Here is a 17,205-nt window from a genome sequence, read left to right as displayed (position 1 = left end):
TGTTTGTTTCTGTTTTTGTCTGTCTGTTTGTCTGTCTCTCTGCCAGTCAGTCGGTCTGTCGGCCTACTGTACATGCCTGTCTGTTTGTCTGTCTGTTTGTTTGTCTGTTTGTTTTTGCTTTTGTCTGTGTATCTGTCTGTCTGTTTGTCAGCCTGCCTGCCTGTCTGTATGTCTGTCTGTCTGTCTGTTTGTCTGTCTGTTTGTTTTGCTTTTGTTTGTCTGTCTGTCTGTCCAATACATATATTTCATACATTGAAACTAGTACATTCACACTAAACTGTAAAACAAACAAGCAAGCCCGCAGGCCCTACGCTAAAACTAACTGCTAACACCTAAACAACTGAAACGAGTACGACTCAAAATTACATGAGTTACACTGAGCAAGTCTCGAAAGTTTTCTAGTAATTACTCTTGCATTACACCGTTGCAACGCAACGGAAATACAGCGCCACCAGTATACAATGAAGTCAGTGCTGTTGTTCTGTCCATCTTCGTTGACTGAAAGGGTTGATAGATCACGTAATAGACTCTGAGCTCTTCCACCCCAACGACCAAAATGTTCAAACACAACAGGTATACATGTTGAAGAATTTGTCTGTCTGTCTGTCTGTCTGTCTGCCTGTCTGTCTGTCTTGTATAAAGTTAGCGATCTGTCTGTCTGTTTCTTTTTGCTTTTGTCTGTCTGTTTGTTTGTTTGTTGGTTGCTTTATCTGTATACGTACATACAGTGATTACGAAGCTTATCTTGTTCAGGAATTGGACGGTCGTGACGTTCGTGCCTGGAACATTAACTACCTTCGCTCCCAGCTTGGTCTCGTCAGTCAGGAGCCAGTACTGTTTGACCGCTCCATTCGAGACAACATCAAGTATGGAGACAACACACGCGAGGTGTCCCAACGAGAAGTCGAAGACGCTGCAAAAAGTGCCAACATCCATGGATTCATTGAGTCACTACCAGAGGGTTATGACACCCTGGTTGGTGACAAGGGAACGCAGCTTTCTGGGGGACAAAAACAGCGCGTTGCTATAGCACGAGCACTTGTTCGCAATCCAAGAGTCTTGATGCTAGATGAAGCGACATCTGCTCTGGACACTGAGAGTGAAAAGGTGAGTGTGTTGTAAGGGTGTTGCTTGGCATTGTGCATGTTGTCTTTGTTGGTCTGGTGTGTGTGTGTGTGTGTGTGTCTGTCTGTCTGTCAATACATATATTTTCAAACATTGAACTATTATACACCATCTAAGCAAAGCAACTAAATACTACCCAAGCCTGTCTGTGACTGCCTGCCTGCCTGCCTGCCTGCCTGCCTGCCTGCCTGCCTGCCTGCCTGCCTGTCTGCCTGCCTGCCTGTGTGCATGCGTGCGTGTGTGTGCGTGCGTGTGTGTGTGTGTGTGTGTGTGTGTGTGTGTGTGTGTGTGTGTGTGTGTGTGTGTGTGTGTGTGTGTGTGTACATATATACATATATCCAATGCGTTTCATTGGCCGCTTTCACACTGAGCTCTAATCTAGGTTAATCTTGGCTAACCCGGGTTGCATGCTTGCCAGTGTGAACAGCTAACCTAGGTCAGGTAATTAGGCAAGTGACTTAACCTAAGTTAACGGTAACCCACTTGCTAGCTAGATTAGATCTCGGTTACCTCTCCCCTTTGCATACTTTAAGTTTATCGCTTCGTCCTCGTATTTTGTGATACATTTGTGTGCTTGCCTCAGCCGTAGCAGAATGGTTCATTGTACGAATCGAATCACACCATCGTCGATCATCCAGAATTGAAATTGCTAGATCGTTTGTAATTTTCTTGCTGTTGATATACAACAGCGAAGCCATATTGTCCTACTGCATTCGGGTACTGCAATTTGATATCTATTTCTGCAAGTCTGAACACGATATTTTGTAACCTAGGTTATTAATCAGCTTCTCACACTTATAATGAGCAATGGTTTGTCTATCTTGGTTAACCAGGGTCTAGTGTGAAAGCAGCCATTGATGTTGTTTGTCTTCATTCTTTCTGAGCATTTGTCTGTTATCTTGTCTTGTCAATGTGTGTTAGTGTGTTTGTACATATTGCTATCTATTTCTATCTCAAATATTTAGATTGTGCAAGAAGCACTTGACCTCGCTAGGGAGGGCCGTACTTGCATTGTTATTGCTCATCGTTTGTCAACGATTCATAATGCGAATAAGATTGCAGTGATTCAGAAGGGCACTATAGTGGAACAAGGCACTCATGGCGATCTGATGCAGAAACAGGGTGTCTATTTTCAACTAAATCAGGCACAAGTTCACAATGTTATGTGAAGGGTTTGCATTAGAGACAAGAGATTGGCAGTGTTGCATATCATGTATGTAGTATTATTGCACCGTGCATTACACTCGTTTATACCTTATCTTCATACATCTGGCCTGTTTGTATGTGCAAGAGGCACTGCCATGTGTGCGACTCATTGTAGTGTAGATGTAGCTCTGGTTTTTTTGTTTGCCATTCAGTAAGAAACTGTTGAGAAAATCAAGTGATTGAAAGAGTTTGTTTTCTAATTGAAAGAGTTGTTGTCTTATCAGTCTGACTCCGTGCAGATGGGGTAGCAACTACTTTGTTTCACGAATTTTGCCATTGATGGCTTGTTCTGAATCTAGTGGATGACAGCAATTAAAAGATGGCAAGTAACTGTATGTTTCATGAACCAGTTATTAGGATCCACCCACTTGAAACACACAAGCACGTGGTTGTTGGCACACGAGCCTATAACTTAGCAGCCTTATTATTCAGTGTATGAAACTTCCATTCAATTTTCAATTTTGATTTGGAAATTGGATTTTAATAATTATCAATTTTCAATTCAAATTAAAAATTGAGTAGACGTCTCATAGATGCAAATTTCAATAAATTGAAATTCAGTTTTTATTTTTGGGTTCAATTTTCAATTTTTAATTCAAATTGAAAATTGAATGGGCGTTCCATACACGCATATTCTTATTTCCCCTTGGTCGAGTTCCTTCAATTATCAGTGCGTTCACGGAAGCCTTGAGTTTCCTTGGACAGTCTTTGCGTCTAAAGACTTACAGCACTTGCAACAGCAGTTTCAAACCTTTGAAGAATTGCTCTGCAGCCTTAAATCCATAAACTAAACCAGATCAAGAATGGACTGACACTATCTCGACATCTGGGCAATGTAAGTTAATTGAATTGCTTAGTTGAATATGGATCATCTTGGTTGAAGCCCAGTGCGTCTGCGTGCCTCAGTGTTGACGTTTTTAGGTAGCAATTTGTATTGATGCGTTCGGCTGCGACGCGACTGTAACTAGCTGGCTATCGACTTCTCTTTACGGTTCTACACACAGTCAGCCAACAGGCGAGTCGCTTTACTGTCACATGCACATGCATGCAGACTGGTAGAGACATGCAGAGTGTACTATAGTGACAGCCTCGAGAACCTTCATGCACGCGTCTAGTGCACAATAGAATGCCTTTGCTCAGACTAGTAGAATGTAAGAAAAAGTGTCTAGTTGCGATTCTAGCATGCACACTCGAGTTGCTGTACATGTTGAGGTATAGCGGCTACGTGCACGTGCAGGAGACTTTGGTTACTACAGTACAGTTTGCATGCGTGTCTGCTATACGTCTACTATCGAGCTCTTGTAGTTCTTCGCACGTCGTCACATAGTCATTCGTAAATCAAGAGACAAGGTCAATAAGCTCTAGCAAGCAAGAGTAGAGAAGGGTCAACGTATACGTAGGAGTTTGACGTGGACAACGAAAGGTTGTTGTTCATGTAACCGACACGTTTATGTACATGTATACAGTCGAGGTTTACCACTAAATGAGTTCTGCAAGAGCTTGTGCAAACGTTTCTGTTGTCTGTATGTCGTGCTTTCGTCTCTACATGCTCCGGGTTTTGTGACTCGGAAGTCGAAACTGTACAACTTCAGTTATGGACAGTAAATTAAATTAAAACTCTAGCGCTTCTGTACGCGTTTAGTTGCAGCAGGATTTTACGCTTACGTATACAGTCCAGCTCTCTTGCGTGCTTACTCTATGTCATCTAACTAAATTGTGCTACATGATGATACAGTAGAAAATCTATAAATATAACCGTTTTAGGTTACTAAATAAATACTTAGATTTGTATGCAGGAAATTTCCGTCTAAACAGGAGAATGATGGAGCCACACTAAAATGCGGCACCAATCGTTTCGTCGGCAAACCGTGTGTAGACCGACTGCATCGTACAACACAGATGTTTATATGCAGACACATGCATGTATTGTCTCTAGACTTTCATGAATAATGTTGCATATGCACGTATGGTAACTAGTATAGCCATCAAGTGAATGTTCCATTCTAGAAAGTGACCGTATTGACAGTAGTAATCGAGCAGCAGTCCCTAACTTTTATTTTTTAGTTATTTTGCTGTTTTTGATACATTAATTGTCTATTTGCATTTCAGATTAACTTAAGCACTTATGGCTGTTGCTGTCAGTTGGTGTTTTCTTGTCTTGTTTCCTTGTTTGCAAGCCTTGAATGTTTTCTCTCCTCCCAACGGTCAGAAACTCGAAAAGATTGTCACTCACCCTCAATCGGGAACCATCTACGTATCAGCGGTGAATGCTGTTTATCAATTGACAAAAGACTTGAAAGCAGTACAGGAATACATCACGGGACCTAAACCGTCGGGTGATTGTCTTCCTCTCTCATTGGCAAACCAGATAGGTTTAGGCTCGTCCATGACGTGTGCCGATGGCTTGCCGCCTAAAGACAGTCATACACACTTAATGATTGTCAACGAGAATGATAACACGCTCATTGTATGCAACAGCGTCGATTATGGCGCTTGCAATTTGCATGATTCTACAGATATTTCTCGTATTGCAATCAACAGCAGCGAGATCGTGAAAAGAGCAAACTCTAGTATTCCTATTCCGCAGTTGGCATTTTGGGCTCTACTAGCCCCAGTTGTTGTTTCAATCTCCGACAAAGCTTCCAGTTCCGCAGTCATTACAACGAATCGTCGTGGAGAATCTTTATTAGTTGTAGCAACTCGTCGCCCTGCTCTCATGGGCCAACTAGCCTTACCGCTTCTAACTGTGAGAAACTTAGGCAAAAATGAACCACTCAAACCGTTAGGCAAGCTTGATTTACCTGCGTGGAGAACGGCATCCGGTGAATATTACTACCCGAGACAGTCGTTTAGTACTTTTTCGTATGTATACTTCACGTCAATCCAGCAAACATTTCCACTTAGAGACTCGCACAAGACCGTCATATCGCGTGTCTGTGTGGACGACAACGGAATAGCGAATAAACCTATCTATGCTATTAGCTCACTGAAGTCATACATGGAAGCGGACATTGCTTGTCGGTCTCCAAATGGAACAATGTTTAAGTATCTTACAGCACAAAGCATCACGTACCCTGGAGCGTCGCTGAGAATGATACTCAACTTGTCACAATCGGACGGTATGCTCATCGCCGCGTTTGCTCAAGAATTCGATTATATCAGGGATGAGGAGAGAGGACCATCTGTTGTTTGTATGTTTCTGTTGAATGAAATGGAGCAGCAATTTAGAGTAGATGAGAATCGTTGTCGAGCTGGAAACGGAACGATGGAATTAACACGTGAAAGAACCTCTTTCCCCTGCTCAACAGTTGCACCACACTGGAGCAGCTCCAGTTGTTCTCCAGACGCGGGATTGTATTATTATGACGAAGTGAGACAACCAATAGAGTCCGAACCCTTGTGGTACTTGCCTTCTTCTGTTGTCACATCGACTGTCAGTACTGTCGTGGGTAAGAAAACAATTTTGTTTGTTGGAACGGACAAAGGACGTATTGTAAAGGTATACGTACTACAGTAACTCATTATCAGAGAGTCAAAAATATTAATGTCTATTTTTGTTTGTAGTTATCGATTGATGACAGGGTTTCTGCAAGTTTTATGGAAGAGATACCTTTGGCTTTGCATTTCGTTTCAAAGATCTTGTCAAATGGATTGATTCTCACCAACGACTCTCATATTTATGCTTTGTCTGACACAAAGGTACTTTACAAAGTATTTGCAAGTTTATTTATGATAATTATCAACGTTTCCTAGCCGTGGATTTGTATATTGTGCGTCAGTCTTTTCTATCTGGTTACTGTGTTTCTCTGTATGTGTCCTGGCTGCGTGTCTACTATCTGGTTAGCTTGCTCTACTTTGGTTTCTTACAACCAGTTTACCGTCTACTGGTTGATCTACATTTTATGTATTGATTGTGTTTGTTGTAGATTGTCAAAGTGGAGGCTGAAAATTGTAGTGTCTTCTCGAATTGCTCACAGTGTGTGGCAGCACTTGACTCTCTATGCGGATTTTGTGTATTAGAAAACAAGTGAGTTGTGCAAGAAAACTATACTGTTGTAACGTAATATTATAAATTCTATAACTTTGTTTACTTATTTATATTGCCAGATGCTCACTACGTTCCAACTGCAATGGCTCCTCAAATTTCCTTCTTTGGCTTGATACAGATGACTCTCAGTGTATCACCACTAACCCATACATTTCCACAGCATACATTAGCTCACCCAAACAAGTTAGTCTTCTGTCCATCGTGCAGTTGCAGCATACGCTGTCCGATATATCTATGTTGTTCTATCTTTATCTACAGATTGCTGTTGAAATTGCCAACGTTCCGGCTGTTGGAGCTTACGGTTGTGTTTTTGGAGATTTGGAAACAACGCCAGCTGTGAGGAGAAACTCTTCTTCTAGTGACACCGGACGGGATGTGTTTGATTGTTGGACTCCTGCACTCGATCACCTGCCTGGTGGACAAGGTAGTACAGTACCATGCATTCGACAGTCTAGTGCACTGAACTTTGTTTCTCTGTATAACCCGCGTATGTGATTGAATAGTTTTTGTTCATTATTGACTTCTTGCAATTTAATTTTAGCAAATATGACGGTTCGGGTGTCTTTAATCTCACATGAAACGAGTCTAGTTGTAGTCAGCAACGTCGCTTCTGTTCACCTCTACTACTGCCAGGTGCTGCAAACGTAAGGATTGTTCATATTAAACAATATTTTAGATATTTGTGAGCCTTGTCTTTCAATTTTAGTTGTTCCGAGTGTAACCTGTATCCGTGTGGTTGGTGTCAGTACAATAGTCTTTGCACTGATACACACACCGAATGTAGAAATGAAGACAAGCGCTACTTTACTACGGTATCGTGTTGGGATACAATGTCATATTCATTTCCTGTGCGTGTTATGTCTTTGTAAAACGTCACCGTGTTTCTTTCAGAATGATTCTTTTTGCCCCAGACTTGAAGGTGGCTCCTACTTCATACCATCTGGTTTGGACACATGGAATCTCACAGTGCAGACAGAGAATCTACCATATCTCGTACTTACAGTCTCTGTCCAGTATGTCAAATAGTCCGTGCAGTATTGTGCATGTGTCTATAGGAGGTGAATGACAAGTACGAATGTCGACTACTGATCATTTCTGAAATGATGAGTTTTGTTTATCCTGCTGTGCGAGTCTCTCCATCGTTACTAATCTGCGTCATGTCACAGGTTTGGTTTGACACATGTACACTCAACACGGATGTTCTCTAATGTATTAATTTTTAGTTTACCTACGCTTCAAACGACAGCAGCGTGGTGTCTTCTCTAGATGTGCTGTGGAATGCTTTTGGTTCAAATCAAAGTTATGTAATAGAAAGGAAAGAATCTGTAGAATGTAAGGCTACAATGAACTGCATGTGTTACTGTCGCTCGATGTCTACTTACTGTGTGTTGGTTGGCTGATTTTCTAGTGACTGCTTACAAGTGCAAACTAGCTGCAGCGACTTGTAGCATTTGTGCAGATATTAGAAGAGAGATGTTGTGTGGATGGTGTCATCAGTCTCAGCAGTGCGTTGTTCAACGACAATGTACTGGCAATTGGACGTCTGAAGACGCCAGCACTTGTCCTCATCCCATTATACACACGGTATCTATAGAGTTGTCAACATGTTTTCTACATTTAATTTTTTCTCTTTATCCACAAACTGGCATCTATTTATGTTATGCATGTAGGTGCGTCCACTGAGAGGTCCAGTAGAAGGAGGAACTGTTATAACAATAGAAGGAAAGGAGCTGGGAATTTCTTTTTCTGACATTGAACGTATTCTTGTGGGAGATGTCGAGTGTCAACTTGTCAGTAGTGAATACAAGCCCGGGACACGGTGGAATAATTACTTTAATGGATGTCCTTTTAATAGTCGTTGTGTAACTTGTTGCGTGTTTAGAATATTGTGTATAACAAGACCAGCCAACATCTCGGGCATTGTGAACATCACAGTTTGGATTGCCCAAACCGAAGTGGTCACATATGAAAGCTACGAGTACTTGGTAAACATATTGCAATATCTGCATGTTTTGGGTGCTTTTCCTACATTTTTCTGCTTGTTACCACAGATTGTCCGCTTGTTTGATTTCTCTCCTTCGAGGGGTCCTCGCTCTGGTGGCACTCTTCTTAAGGTAAGCGGCACAAACCTGGATGTTGGGGTCACGATTGCCGTACGTGTGGCTGGGATTCCGTGCAATATAGAGCAATGGAACGGGTGAGACAATATCATATACAGTATAGATTTATTCAAGAATACAATTCTAAATATATATATATATGCTTACTAATTTGCAGAAACGACACTCTATTTTGTCGCACTGGACGTTTGGTGAACGAGACTACGAGCACATTACCAAGCAGTTGGTTTAGCGGTAATGTTCAAGTATTAATCGATAACGCGATTGCAACAAGCTTCAAGAACTTTTCCTATACACCCGATCCTACAATAACAAGAATATCACTCACTAGAGGCTTTGCAAGGTACACAAACATATATATGCTCAAATGGCACCACAATAATTAACATTGTTCTGTCCATTCCAGTGGAGGAATACCAATTGAAGTCGAAGGCAATATGCTTTTATCCATTCAGAAATCCGAAATTATTTTTACTCACGGCAACATTTCGTACACTAAAGTCAGCTGCTTGAAAGCTCTAAATTGACATCTTATGATTGCGTGGTGATCAATTTATTTCTTTTAGATGTGTACTGCTCCAAAATCAGAGACAGTGATGGTTTGCTTACAGCCACCTGTACCGGTGACCTCTGATGTTGACGTGACTGTAAAGTTTGTTGTGGACAATGCTCCATCTTCAGCGTTGCTTCCATTTACCGTTCGACCTAACCCTCAGTTTCATCAACGTTCGATCGATTTCAATCCGGAGACAGACAAGTTCATTTTTATTAATGGGTCGAACTTGGACGTGGCCGACAAAAGTTTGTATCGCGTGTCTCTCAGCGACGACGTCGCTTGTATCGTCAGTGTACTAGACAAAACGGTGAGTATGTATGGTTTTTAGATACTAAGTCAAAGATTGTGTTGTGTTTGCACTCTGTTTTTCTCTGTACGCACGCATATAGTCTCTGGTGTGTGAACCTCAAGATCTAAAGTGCAGTAATGAAGTGGGAACAGCAAAGCAAGTCTTTCGACTTCAAGTATGCATTTTACATGTTAGACATGTAATGAATCCACAGTACTATAGTTTAAGAACGCACATATATACATGCAGGCACATGCCTACATGCAGTCACACACACACACACACACACACACACACACACACACACACACACACACACACACACACACACACACACACACACACACACACACACACACACACACACACACACACACACACAAACACACAATATATATACAAGAGCAAAAGACCTCCCCTGTTTGATATTTTCTTATATACACGTTTAAAGTATTCAAAAAGTTTAACTTTTGAAACTTGGGAACAGCCGTTTTCTAGATTCTATAGACAAATAGACATCAAGTCGGTAGCGGGCTCTTGCAAGCAATGTGTGCTAGTTGAACGTAATGAAAGAGGGCTCTTGTATAGCGGTCCAGGCAGCTGCGGTCATATATGTTTGGAACTTGGCTTGAAATTGCTTTAATCTGTTTCTGAAACTTGTGAAAGTCGAAGCAATATCATGCATAAGAGAAAAATTGTGTAAAAGAATATGCTGCTACGAATGAAATTTTGTAAAGCGTACAAACATTACTCCTTCTTACTTTTAAAATTAATTAACGCGTATTTTTTACTTTTATGAACTGATAGTGAACGAATTTTTGGGTAAGTTGCATGAATTGTTATTTTTTAACTTTAACTGTATTGTGCAGGTTTATGTTGGAGATTATAACAAAGCAATTGGAGACGTCAATTGTATTGTCAATGAAATAACTGTGCCACCTCAAGAAAGTTTAGCTGGTTTATCATCGTCTAATATTATCATAGTGGTCGTCATTTCGCTCGCAGCTGTTGGCTGTGTTATCCTCATCATTCTTAAACTTGTACTTCGACGTCGATATAATTTGCTCTCACGAGCAAGAATGAATGCGTATGTAGAGACAACGACACCTGCAGTCGCAGTGTCTAATCCTTTGTGGCTGCTTGAATGGCCTAAATACGAGGGATTTCAACTGGATAGAGATTCTTTGACGATATTGCGAGAGTTGGGGTCTGGAGAGTTTGGAATGGTGTATCTGGGATCTATGAAAGGTAAAGAGAAATCGGATGAGGAGAGGTTGGTAGCAATCAAGACAATGAAGATGGAAGGAAGTAGGGAGAAGGGAGAAGAATTTAAAAGAGAAATGGAACTGATGATGGAATTTAGTCATCCGCATATCGTAACTCTGATAGGAGTATGCACCACTGAACAACCAGTATATATCGTTACTGAACTGATGGATAAGGTGAGTTTGGAAGAATTAAGTGCAAACTTGCTGACCTTGTGACATTGGCTGACAAACAAACGGAAATTTTTCTAAACCTTGTTTGTATATCATTTTGAATTTTTATCTTTAGGGTGATTTAAAGCAATTTCTAATTAGCTGTCGTTCGGATGGTGTACTTCCTGCCAAGCTTTCTCTCCAACAGCTATTGATCATGTGCGAGCACGTTACTTCAGGTGTCGCCTATTTGGCAAGTCAACATTATATTCACCGCGACATTGCAGCCAGAAATTGTCTGGTGAAAGGAGAAGATGACAACAAATTTACCGTAAAGTTGGCAGATTTTGGAATGTCTAAAGACATTTATCAAGAGGATTACTACAAAAAGCAGGGAGGTGTGCTGCCAATACGTTGGATGGCACCAGAAGCAATTCTTGATGGAAGGTACACTAAATGATCAACTTTATCTCTTATATTAAGCACTAACGTTAAGCAGAAATGTATTTACTGTTATTTTTTTGTCGTGCTCAACCAGATCAGTCTGGTTTGTAAAGTCTATTAAAAGTACCGGAAGCAAACCCTGCTTCAGATATTATTATTATTATATTATTATTATTATTATTATTATTATTATTATTATATTATTACATGTGTTGTGCTCAACCAGATCAGACTGGTTTGTAAAGTCTATTACAAGTACCGGAAGCAAACCCTGCTTCAGAAGTACTTAGACCATCACGGCTGTCTATAAAGAAGACATGACTTTACGAAGGATCCGAGTAGATCCCAGAAGCACTGTTTTCTGTAAGTGCTGCAGGTTGTGATGACCTGGAATAATGTCCAGCCACCGTGCAATACCTGCGTGCACTGTGCCCAAAGCTCCCAAGACCACCGGAACCACCAGTGTTCGACAATGCCACATGCGGCTTATCTCCACTCGCAAGTTACATTATTATTATATTATTATTATTATATTATTATTATTATTATGATTATTGCTGTTGGTTTTGTTTTTTGTGAATAGCTACTTATAGTCTGAACACTATATTACATTAATCATAGTCACGTGACATGCGACCAATCACGATCGCTTATTTAGACACTGTATGTGACGTAGGGTACGGCAAGTGAAAACTGTGCCGCAAGTGAATGACACTGCGCGCGGTATTAATTAAGTTAACTAGAAGTATTGCACACCTATGTCACGTAACTATGGTATACATATGTCCATGTACTATACGTAGCTAACTAGATGAGGATAGGAATTCATAATCTGAAACATTGTAGGTACACACTGCAGTCAGATGTTTGGTCCCTAGCAGTCGCGATGTGGGAAATCGTTTCGTATGGTCGTTTGCCGTATTATGGAATGAGCAATAGGGATGTTCTCAGTGGCGTTTGCTCTCGTTCTGTTCTTCTTAACTCTCCTCCATCTTGCCCGGAGCCTCTCTACAATTTAATGACACAATGCTGGAACAAAAATCCGGAAGATCGCCCCACTGCTACAAAAATTCATGATCGAATTGACGATATGATATCTGAACAGAATGATTACCTCATGGTCGATGGCACTGATGCTTCTACGTGGAATGGAGAATCTGTAAAGTACGTGGACATGACGTCCGCGCCTGCATCAATGGTGGAAGACGGAGAACTCACCGAAGACGGAAAACTGACGATAGACAATGTTTAGAAAGAAAACATTTAGAAAGACAAGAAAGAAGGTCTCGCGATTGAGTGGTAGTGAACAAGATAGAAACTTGCGTGGCTTATGCACATGTAGAAGCAACCTATTAGTGTGTTGTCATCTAGATCTTATCAAACTGTAGCATTGTTAGCACGTGTTGTATGGAAGCAAGATTTGCAGTCTTTCTTTCTATCTTTATCTAGGTTACAGTATTGTTACTAGAGACGTTCCTTGGTATACAATAATTTACTTCTGATGTTGTAGCGAATTTGTGCGGATATTGATGTTTACGTTTGCTTAATAGATCCAGATTGATAAACTTTTTTGTTTAATTAATAAATTAACTGGACATCTAGATTGTAAACGGGACATATCCCGATTTCTATAGTCACTTCACCTCTCTGTACGGTTCATGAGTTCCTAATTAGTAGAGTGCGACGTGATTCGGCTGGCCACTCCTTTCACCACTGTGAACGCTTCGATTCAGTTTTTAAAATCTTTGGACCACTAGGAGTGTCGTACTGATCGTGAGCCCTGTTTACTATTTCCTCAAGACACGGCACTGTCCGGATAATTAGTGAACCGCGGACGGGACGTCCAGACAGTAGTTTGGTTGTCTGGGTTACAAATTTTGAAAATGACCAACGTTCGTCGTGTGGCGTGAAAATATCTAAACTGTAGGAGCCCAAGTAATCAGCTACATCAATTTTAATATATCATTCATGGTTTGAACAAACTTAGTAGAGTTCAATTAATTAATTAATTAATTAATTAAAGTATGTAACAAAAGTATATGTAGCTACTGTAGTACTGTATGCAAAAAGTATAGGTACATGTAGCTACAACAGAGTCTAAAGAAATTAAATTTAACGTAATTTAAAAAAATGCTTATTAGCTAAATATGGTGTGTCAAATAACTAATTAATTCCATTTTAACACTATACGGTACCGGCTATTGCGCGCTCAAAGAAATGGTCTGGAACCCTAGCCTTAACCTAGAATCCCGGATCATTACTCGGACATTGTAACTCGGACACTGCTAGCATGCTACCTAGTAGTATGGTATTCGTTGTAATTTGCTTTTGGTTTGTCTTTATATTGCTAACCTATAGCTTTCACATACATGAAAATGTGGGCGATTGCTACACGTACGGTTGTTCCAGCGCTAGCAGAACTGTCAGTGTTGTTTAGTCTGTGATCCCTGAGAGCGAAATCTGGATGTGTACTGACACGCGAAGCTACCGGAATCTGTACCCCGTCAATGCACGATGGAGCGCCATTTCTAATGCCTTGGTCCGTTTGCAGCTGCAGGTAATAAATTAATTAAATTAGTTAATTCATTAGTACTTTCTAAATTTTATATGTAAAACAATAATGACTCACTGTTTAACTCTGCAGTCTTTAATTAACTCGTAATTAAAGTGCCATGTAATTAAAAAATCTTAATTAACTGGCATCGACGGACTACACTGATCGACGCAATCAGGTGGCATCCATCATTCACTGGGACGCTTGTCGCCATTTTGGGGTTCCAGTGGAGAGCAGATGGTACCGGCATCATCCTGATAGGCTTGTGGAGACGATGACATTACTATGATGTCGGATACCACCATCTCCACTGCCAGGAAGATCAAAGCCAATCGTCCAGACATCTGTCTCAGAAATAGGAAGACAAACACTTGTCTTCTTATTGATATTAGCTGTCCTGCTGATGGCAACACTGGCAAGAAACATGCTGAGAAGTTGGCGAAGTACAGCGACTTGCGAGTGGAGATAAGCCGCATGTGGCATTGTCGAACACTGGTGGTTCCGGTGGTCTTGGGAGCTTTGGGCACAGTGCACGCAGGTATTGCACGGTGGCTGGACATTATTCCAGGTCATCACAACCTGCAGCACTTACAGAAAACAGTGCTTCTGGGATCTATTCGGATCCTTCGTAAAGTCATGTCTTCTTTCTAGACAGCCGTGATGGTCTAAGTACTTGTGAAGCAGGGTTTGCTTCCGGTACTTGTAATAGACTTTACAAACCAGACTGATCTGGTTGAGCACGACAAGTTAAGGTGCTAAAAGTGAAAACAATGTCAAAACACTTAGGCTAAGATTTACATAGCTCATTAATTAAATTAATTACATAATTAAAATTAATTAATTAATTAAAGTTTGAACAACAAAATGGCTCTTCTCAGTAGTACATTTCCATGCCAAGCCTATGGTGGCACTTTCTGCAAATAACCCAATCATTTGCTGTTGGTTGGTTGCAGATTTCCTTAGTTCCAATCCACATGGAGAAAGTGCTGGGTCTATTAAACCTACCACCTTTAGTCAGTGAAACAAGCCAAGTGTTGCATAACTCGTATCAGGGGCTTCTACAGAAGTTACCTCGCTTCATCTTTTGTATGACGAGATTCTGTAGTATCTGGCGGCTGAAGAAGATTTGTCTAATCCATACCATAGGAACGGTCTCTTTCCTCTCTGTGCATTCAGTGTCTGTGGCTTTACTTTGTTCTTGTGTGTATTTCAACTTGTTCCTTTGCCAGCCTTCTATAAATATATAAGTTCTTCCTTTTGCTTCTTTGCCTTTGCCTTATCCTGTCTCTGTCTTTATCTTGTCTTGTTCTTTTCTTTTGCTTTTTTATTTCTCTTGATTTTTCTGTAATCTCTGCCAAGTTTTCCTCACTGGTCAAGACTTACTTGACTTTCTGGTGTATTAATTCTTTATTCTGGTGTCTAGGTAGGTCTATATATAGTAAAGCTCAAGTAGACTCTGCATGAATTTGTGTGTGCTCGCAATTCTTTAGGTATGCATAGTCTCATGGTGATCTCATTAGATATAGTCCAGCACAACAGAGAATCTCTGCAGGAAAAATGGCTGTTGAAAATCATATCTACGAGACTTGTTCGACATTTGAGCAGCGACAGAGCGTAAATAATAAGAGTTCATTAAATTGCTTATATAGACGGATCTATATTTTTAGTTGAAGCCTATAGCATGTAGGTGTGGTAAGCGTGCCTGCATGAGTTTTGACGTTTTAGGTTAATAATTTGCATTGATGCGTTCGGATGCGACGCGACTAGCTGGACTATCGACTTTGCTTCACGGGTCTACACACAGCCAACAGGTGAGTCGCTCTATTGTCACAGACAGAGTGCCATTGGTGACAGATTAGAGGCGGTCAGTTGTTTGCCTAGAGAACAGCTAGACTTTCATGCACATACATGCACAATAGAATGTCTTTGCTGAGACTCGTAGAAATGTCTAGTTACGATTCTAACACACTCGAGTTGCTGTTGAGATAGCGACTAACGTTATACATGCAGGACACTTGGAAGAGTCTGGAGATTGAGGACAATATGGTTGCATGGTTGTCTGCTCTATGTTTAGCTATCGATCTGTTGTAGTTCTTCGCAAGTCGCCACGTACTCATTCGTAAATCAAGAGAACAAGATCAATAAGTTCTAGCGAGTAAAACAGTATATACTAGAGAGAGAGGCGTCAACGTATCTGCATGAGTTTGACGTGGACAACGAAGGATCGAGTTGTTGTTCACAACTGTGACTCTAGCTATAGGGTTATATCTAAGTCTACAGTTGAGGTATAACGTAGTTTTAGCACTAAATGAAGTTCTGCAGAGCTTGTGCAAACGTTGCTGCTGTCGTGCTTACACCTCTACATGTGTCCGGTCAGAAACTGGAACCACTACAGTTACGGACAGTAAATTAGCTTAACTAAACCTCTAGCGCTTCTGTACACGTTTAGTTGCATCAGGAGTGTTGCGCTAACATAGTCCAGCTCTCTTCTCTAGGTACCTCTGCTAAGGAGGGTACATTTATGCTCTCATGCATCAGCTTGGTTAGTTAATTAATATTTTGTTGTCGGTTGTTTGTTTGTGAGTAGTCTTACTCAAAAACGTGTAGACGGATTTTGATGAAATTTGGCAGGACGATAGAAAATTGATAGAGGAACAATAGATTAGTCTTTGGGATTAATTTGGAGTCGGGTTTCTCTCGTCGGGTCGACTCCGCTTGAATTTTTTGCTCCTACACCATACCATCTCTGTGCAATTATTGATGAACAATTTAAACGACATGCTAGTGAACACAGAGTCCTTCAACAAATAGTTACCCTATAAACGATTGTTATTAATTAATGGCAACGAGGAATCTGAGCTAATTGCCTTGGCGGAGGTTTACGCTCTCCGAGTGCTGTTTATCTATAACTCGAACGAAGCATGTCTAGACGCGCTGTTTGCCTTTCTTTTTTTGCTAAACACGAACGTGCTCTGGGATGCTTAGCGTTGATACTGATTCTACGACCGCATATCGTATATACAATTACCGTGGTACGTCGCATAATTAGATTGTTTGTCACGTGATGATACATGTACAGAAAATATCTAATGAATACAACCAATTTTATCACTAAATATATAGAGGAATGACTTTGAGACTCAAGACTAGATACTTATACTATATTTGTATGCATGTTTACATAAGAAGGTAGTTCGTAAATTTCCGGCCAAAAAGGAGAATCCTACATGGAGCACACTAGTAAGTGGCACCAATCTTTTCATAGGCAAACCGGCCGACGGCATCATACAACACAACTGCTTGTATGCAGACACGAGCATGTAGTCTGGCGCGCCTAATAAAACGTTATAATTTCATGAATATGCATATGCACGTATAGTAGTTAGTATAGCCACCAAATGAATGTTGCATGCTAGAAAGTGTTGACAGTAGTCACAGACCAGCA

The 17,205-nt window shown here is 40.8% G+C and overlaps 3 protein-coding genes and 1 long non-coding RNA gene across 4 annotated transcripts in view; all 4 read left to right on the top strand.

Annotated features, from left to right (window-relative positions):
- Positions 1-2,537, top strand: part of LOC134189996 (ATP-dependent translocase ABCB1-like) — a 15,908-nt gene extending 13,371 nt beyond the window's left edge. The window contains exons 22-23 of the mRNA XM_062658397.1: positions 754-1,107; positions 2,091-2,537. Coding sequence (XP_062514381.1) covers positions 754-1,107; positions 2,091-2,294 — 558 coding nt within the window. The 3' untranslated portion in view covers positions 2,295-2,537. The remainder of the gene's footprint in view (positions 1-753; positions 1,108-2,090) is intronic.
- Positions 2,538-4,456: 1,919 nt separating this feature from the next.
- On the top strand, positions 4,457-6,277 carry LOC134190404 (plexin-A4-like). The gene is made up of 4 exons (XM_062658857.1): positions 4,457-5,830; positions 5,896-6,030; positions 6,085-6,139; positions 6,258-6,277. Exons 1-4 carry the CDS (start codon positions 4,457-4,459, stop codon positions 6,275-6,277), a joined length of 1,584 nt encoding a protein of 527 aa, XP_062514841.1.
- Positions 6,278-8,092: 1,815 nt separating this feature from the next.
- On the top strand, positions 8,093-8,810 carry LOC134190274 (uncharacterized). Its single transcript, XR_009971623.1, has 4 exons — positions 8,093-8,198; positions 8,262-8,364; positions 8,431-8,576; positions 8,657-8,810. It is a non-coding gene; the product is annotated as an uncharacterized LOC134190274 (long non-coding RNA).
- A 99-nt stretch (positions 8,811-8,909) lies between these two features.
- Positions 8,910-12,758, top strand: LOC134189764 (insulin-like growth factor 1 receptor). Its single transcript, XM_062658134.1, has 6 exons — positions 8,910-8,999; positions 9,066-9,362; positions 9,445-9,519; positions 10,214-10,786; positions 10,899-11,209; positions 12,053-12,758. The coding sequence occupies exons 1-6, from the start codon at positions 8,937-8,939 to the stop codon at positions 12,456-12,458; spliced, it is 1,725 nt and encodes a 574-aa protein (XP_062514118.1). The 5' UTR covers positions 8,910-8,936; the 3' UTR covers positions 12,459-12,758.
- Positions 12,759-17,205: the final 4,447 nt, after the last annotated feature.

The sequence above is a fragment of the Corticium candelabrum genome, chromosome 14 (genome assembly GCF_963422355.1).
Source record: "Corticium candelabrum chromosome 14, ooCorCand1.1, whole genome shotgun sequence".
Taxonomy (NCBI): domain Eukaryota; kingdom Metazoa; phylum Porifera; class Homoscleromorpha; order Homosclerophorida; family Plakinidae; genus Corticium; species Corticium candelabrum.
The sequence above is the reverse complement of the archived record's forward strand: the minus strand, read 5'-3'. Positions and strand labels throughout refer to the sequence as shown.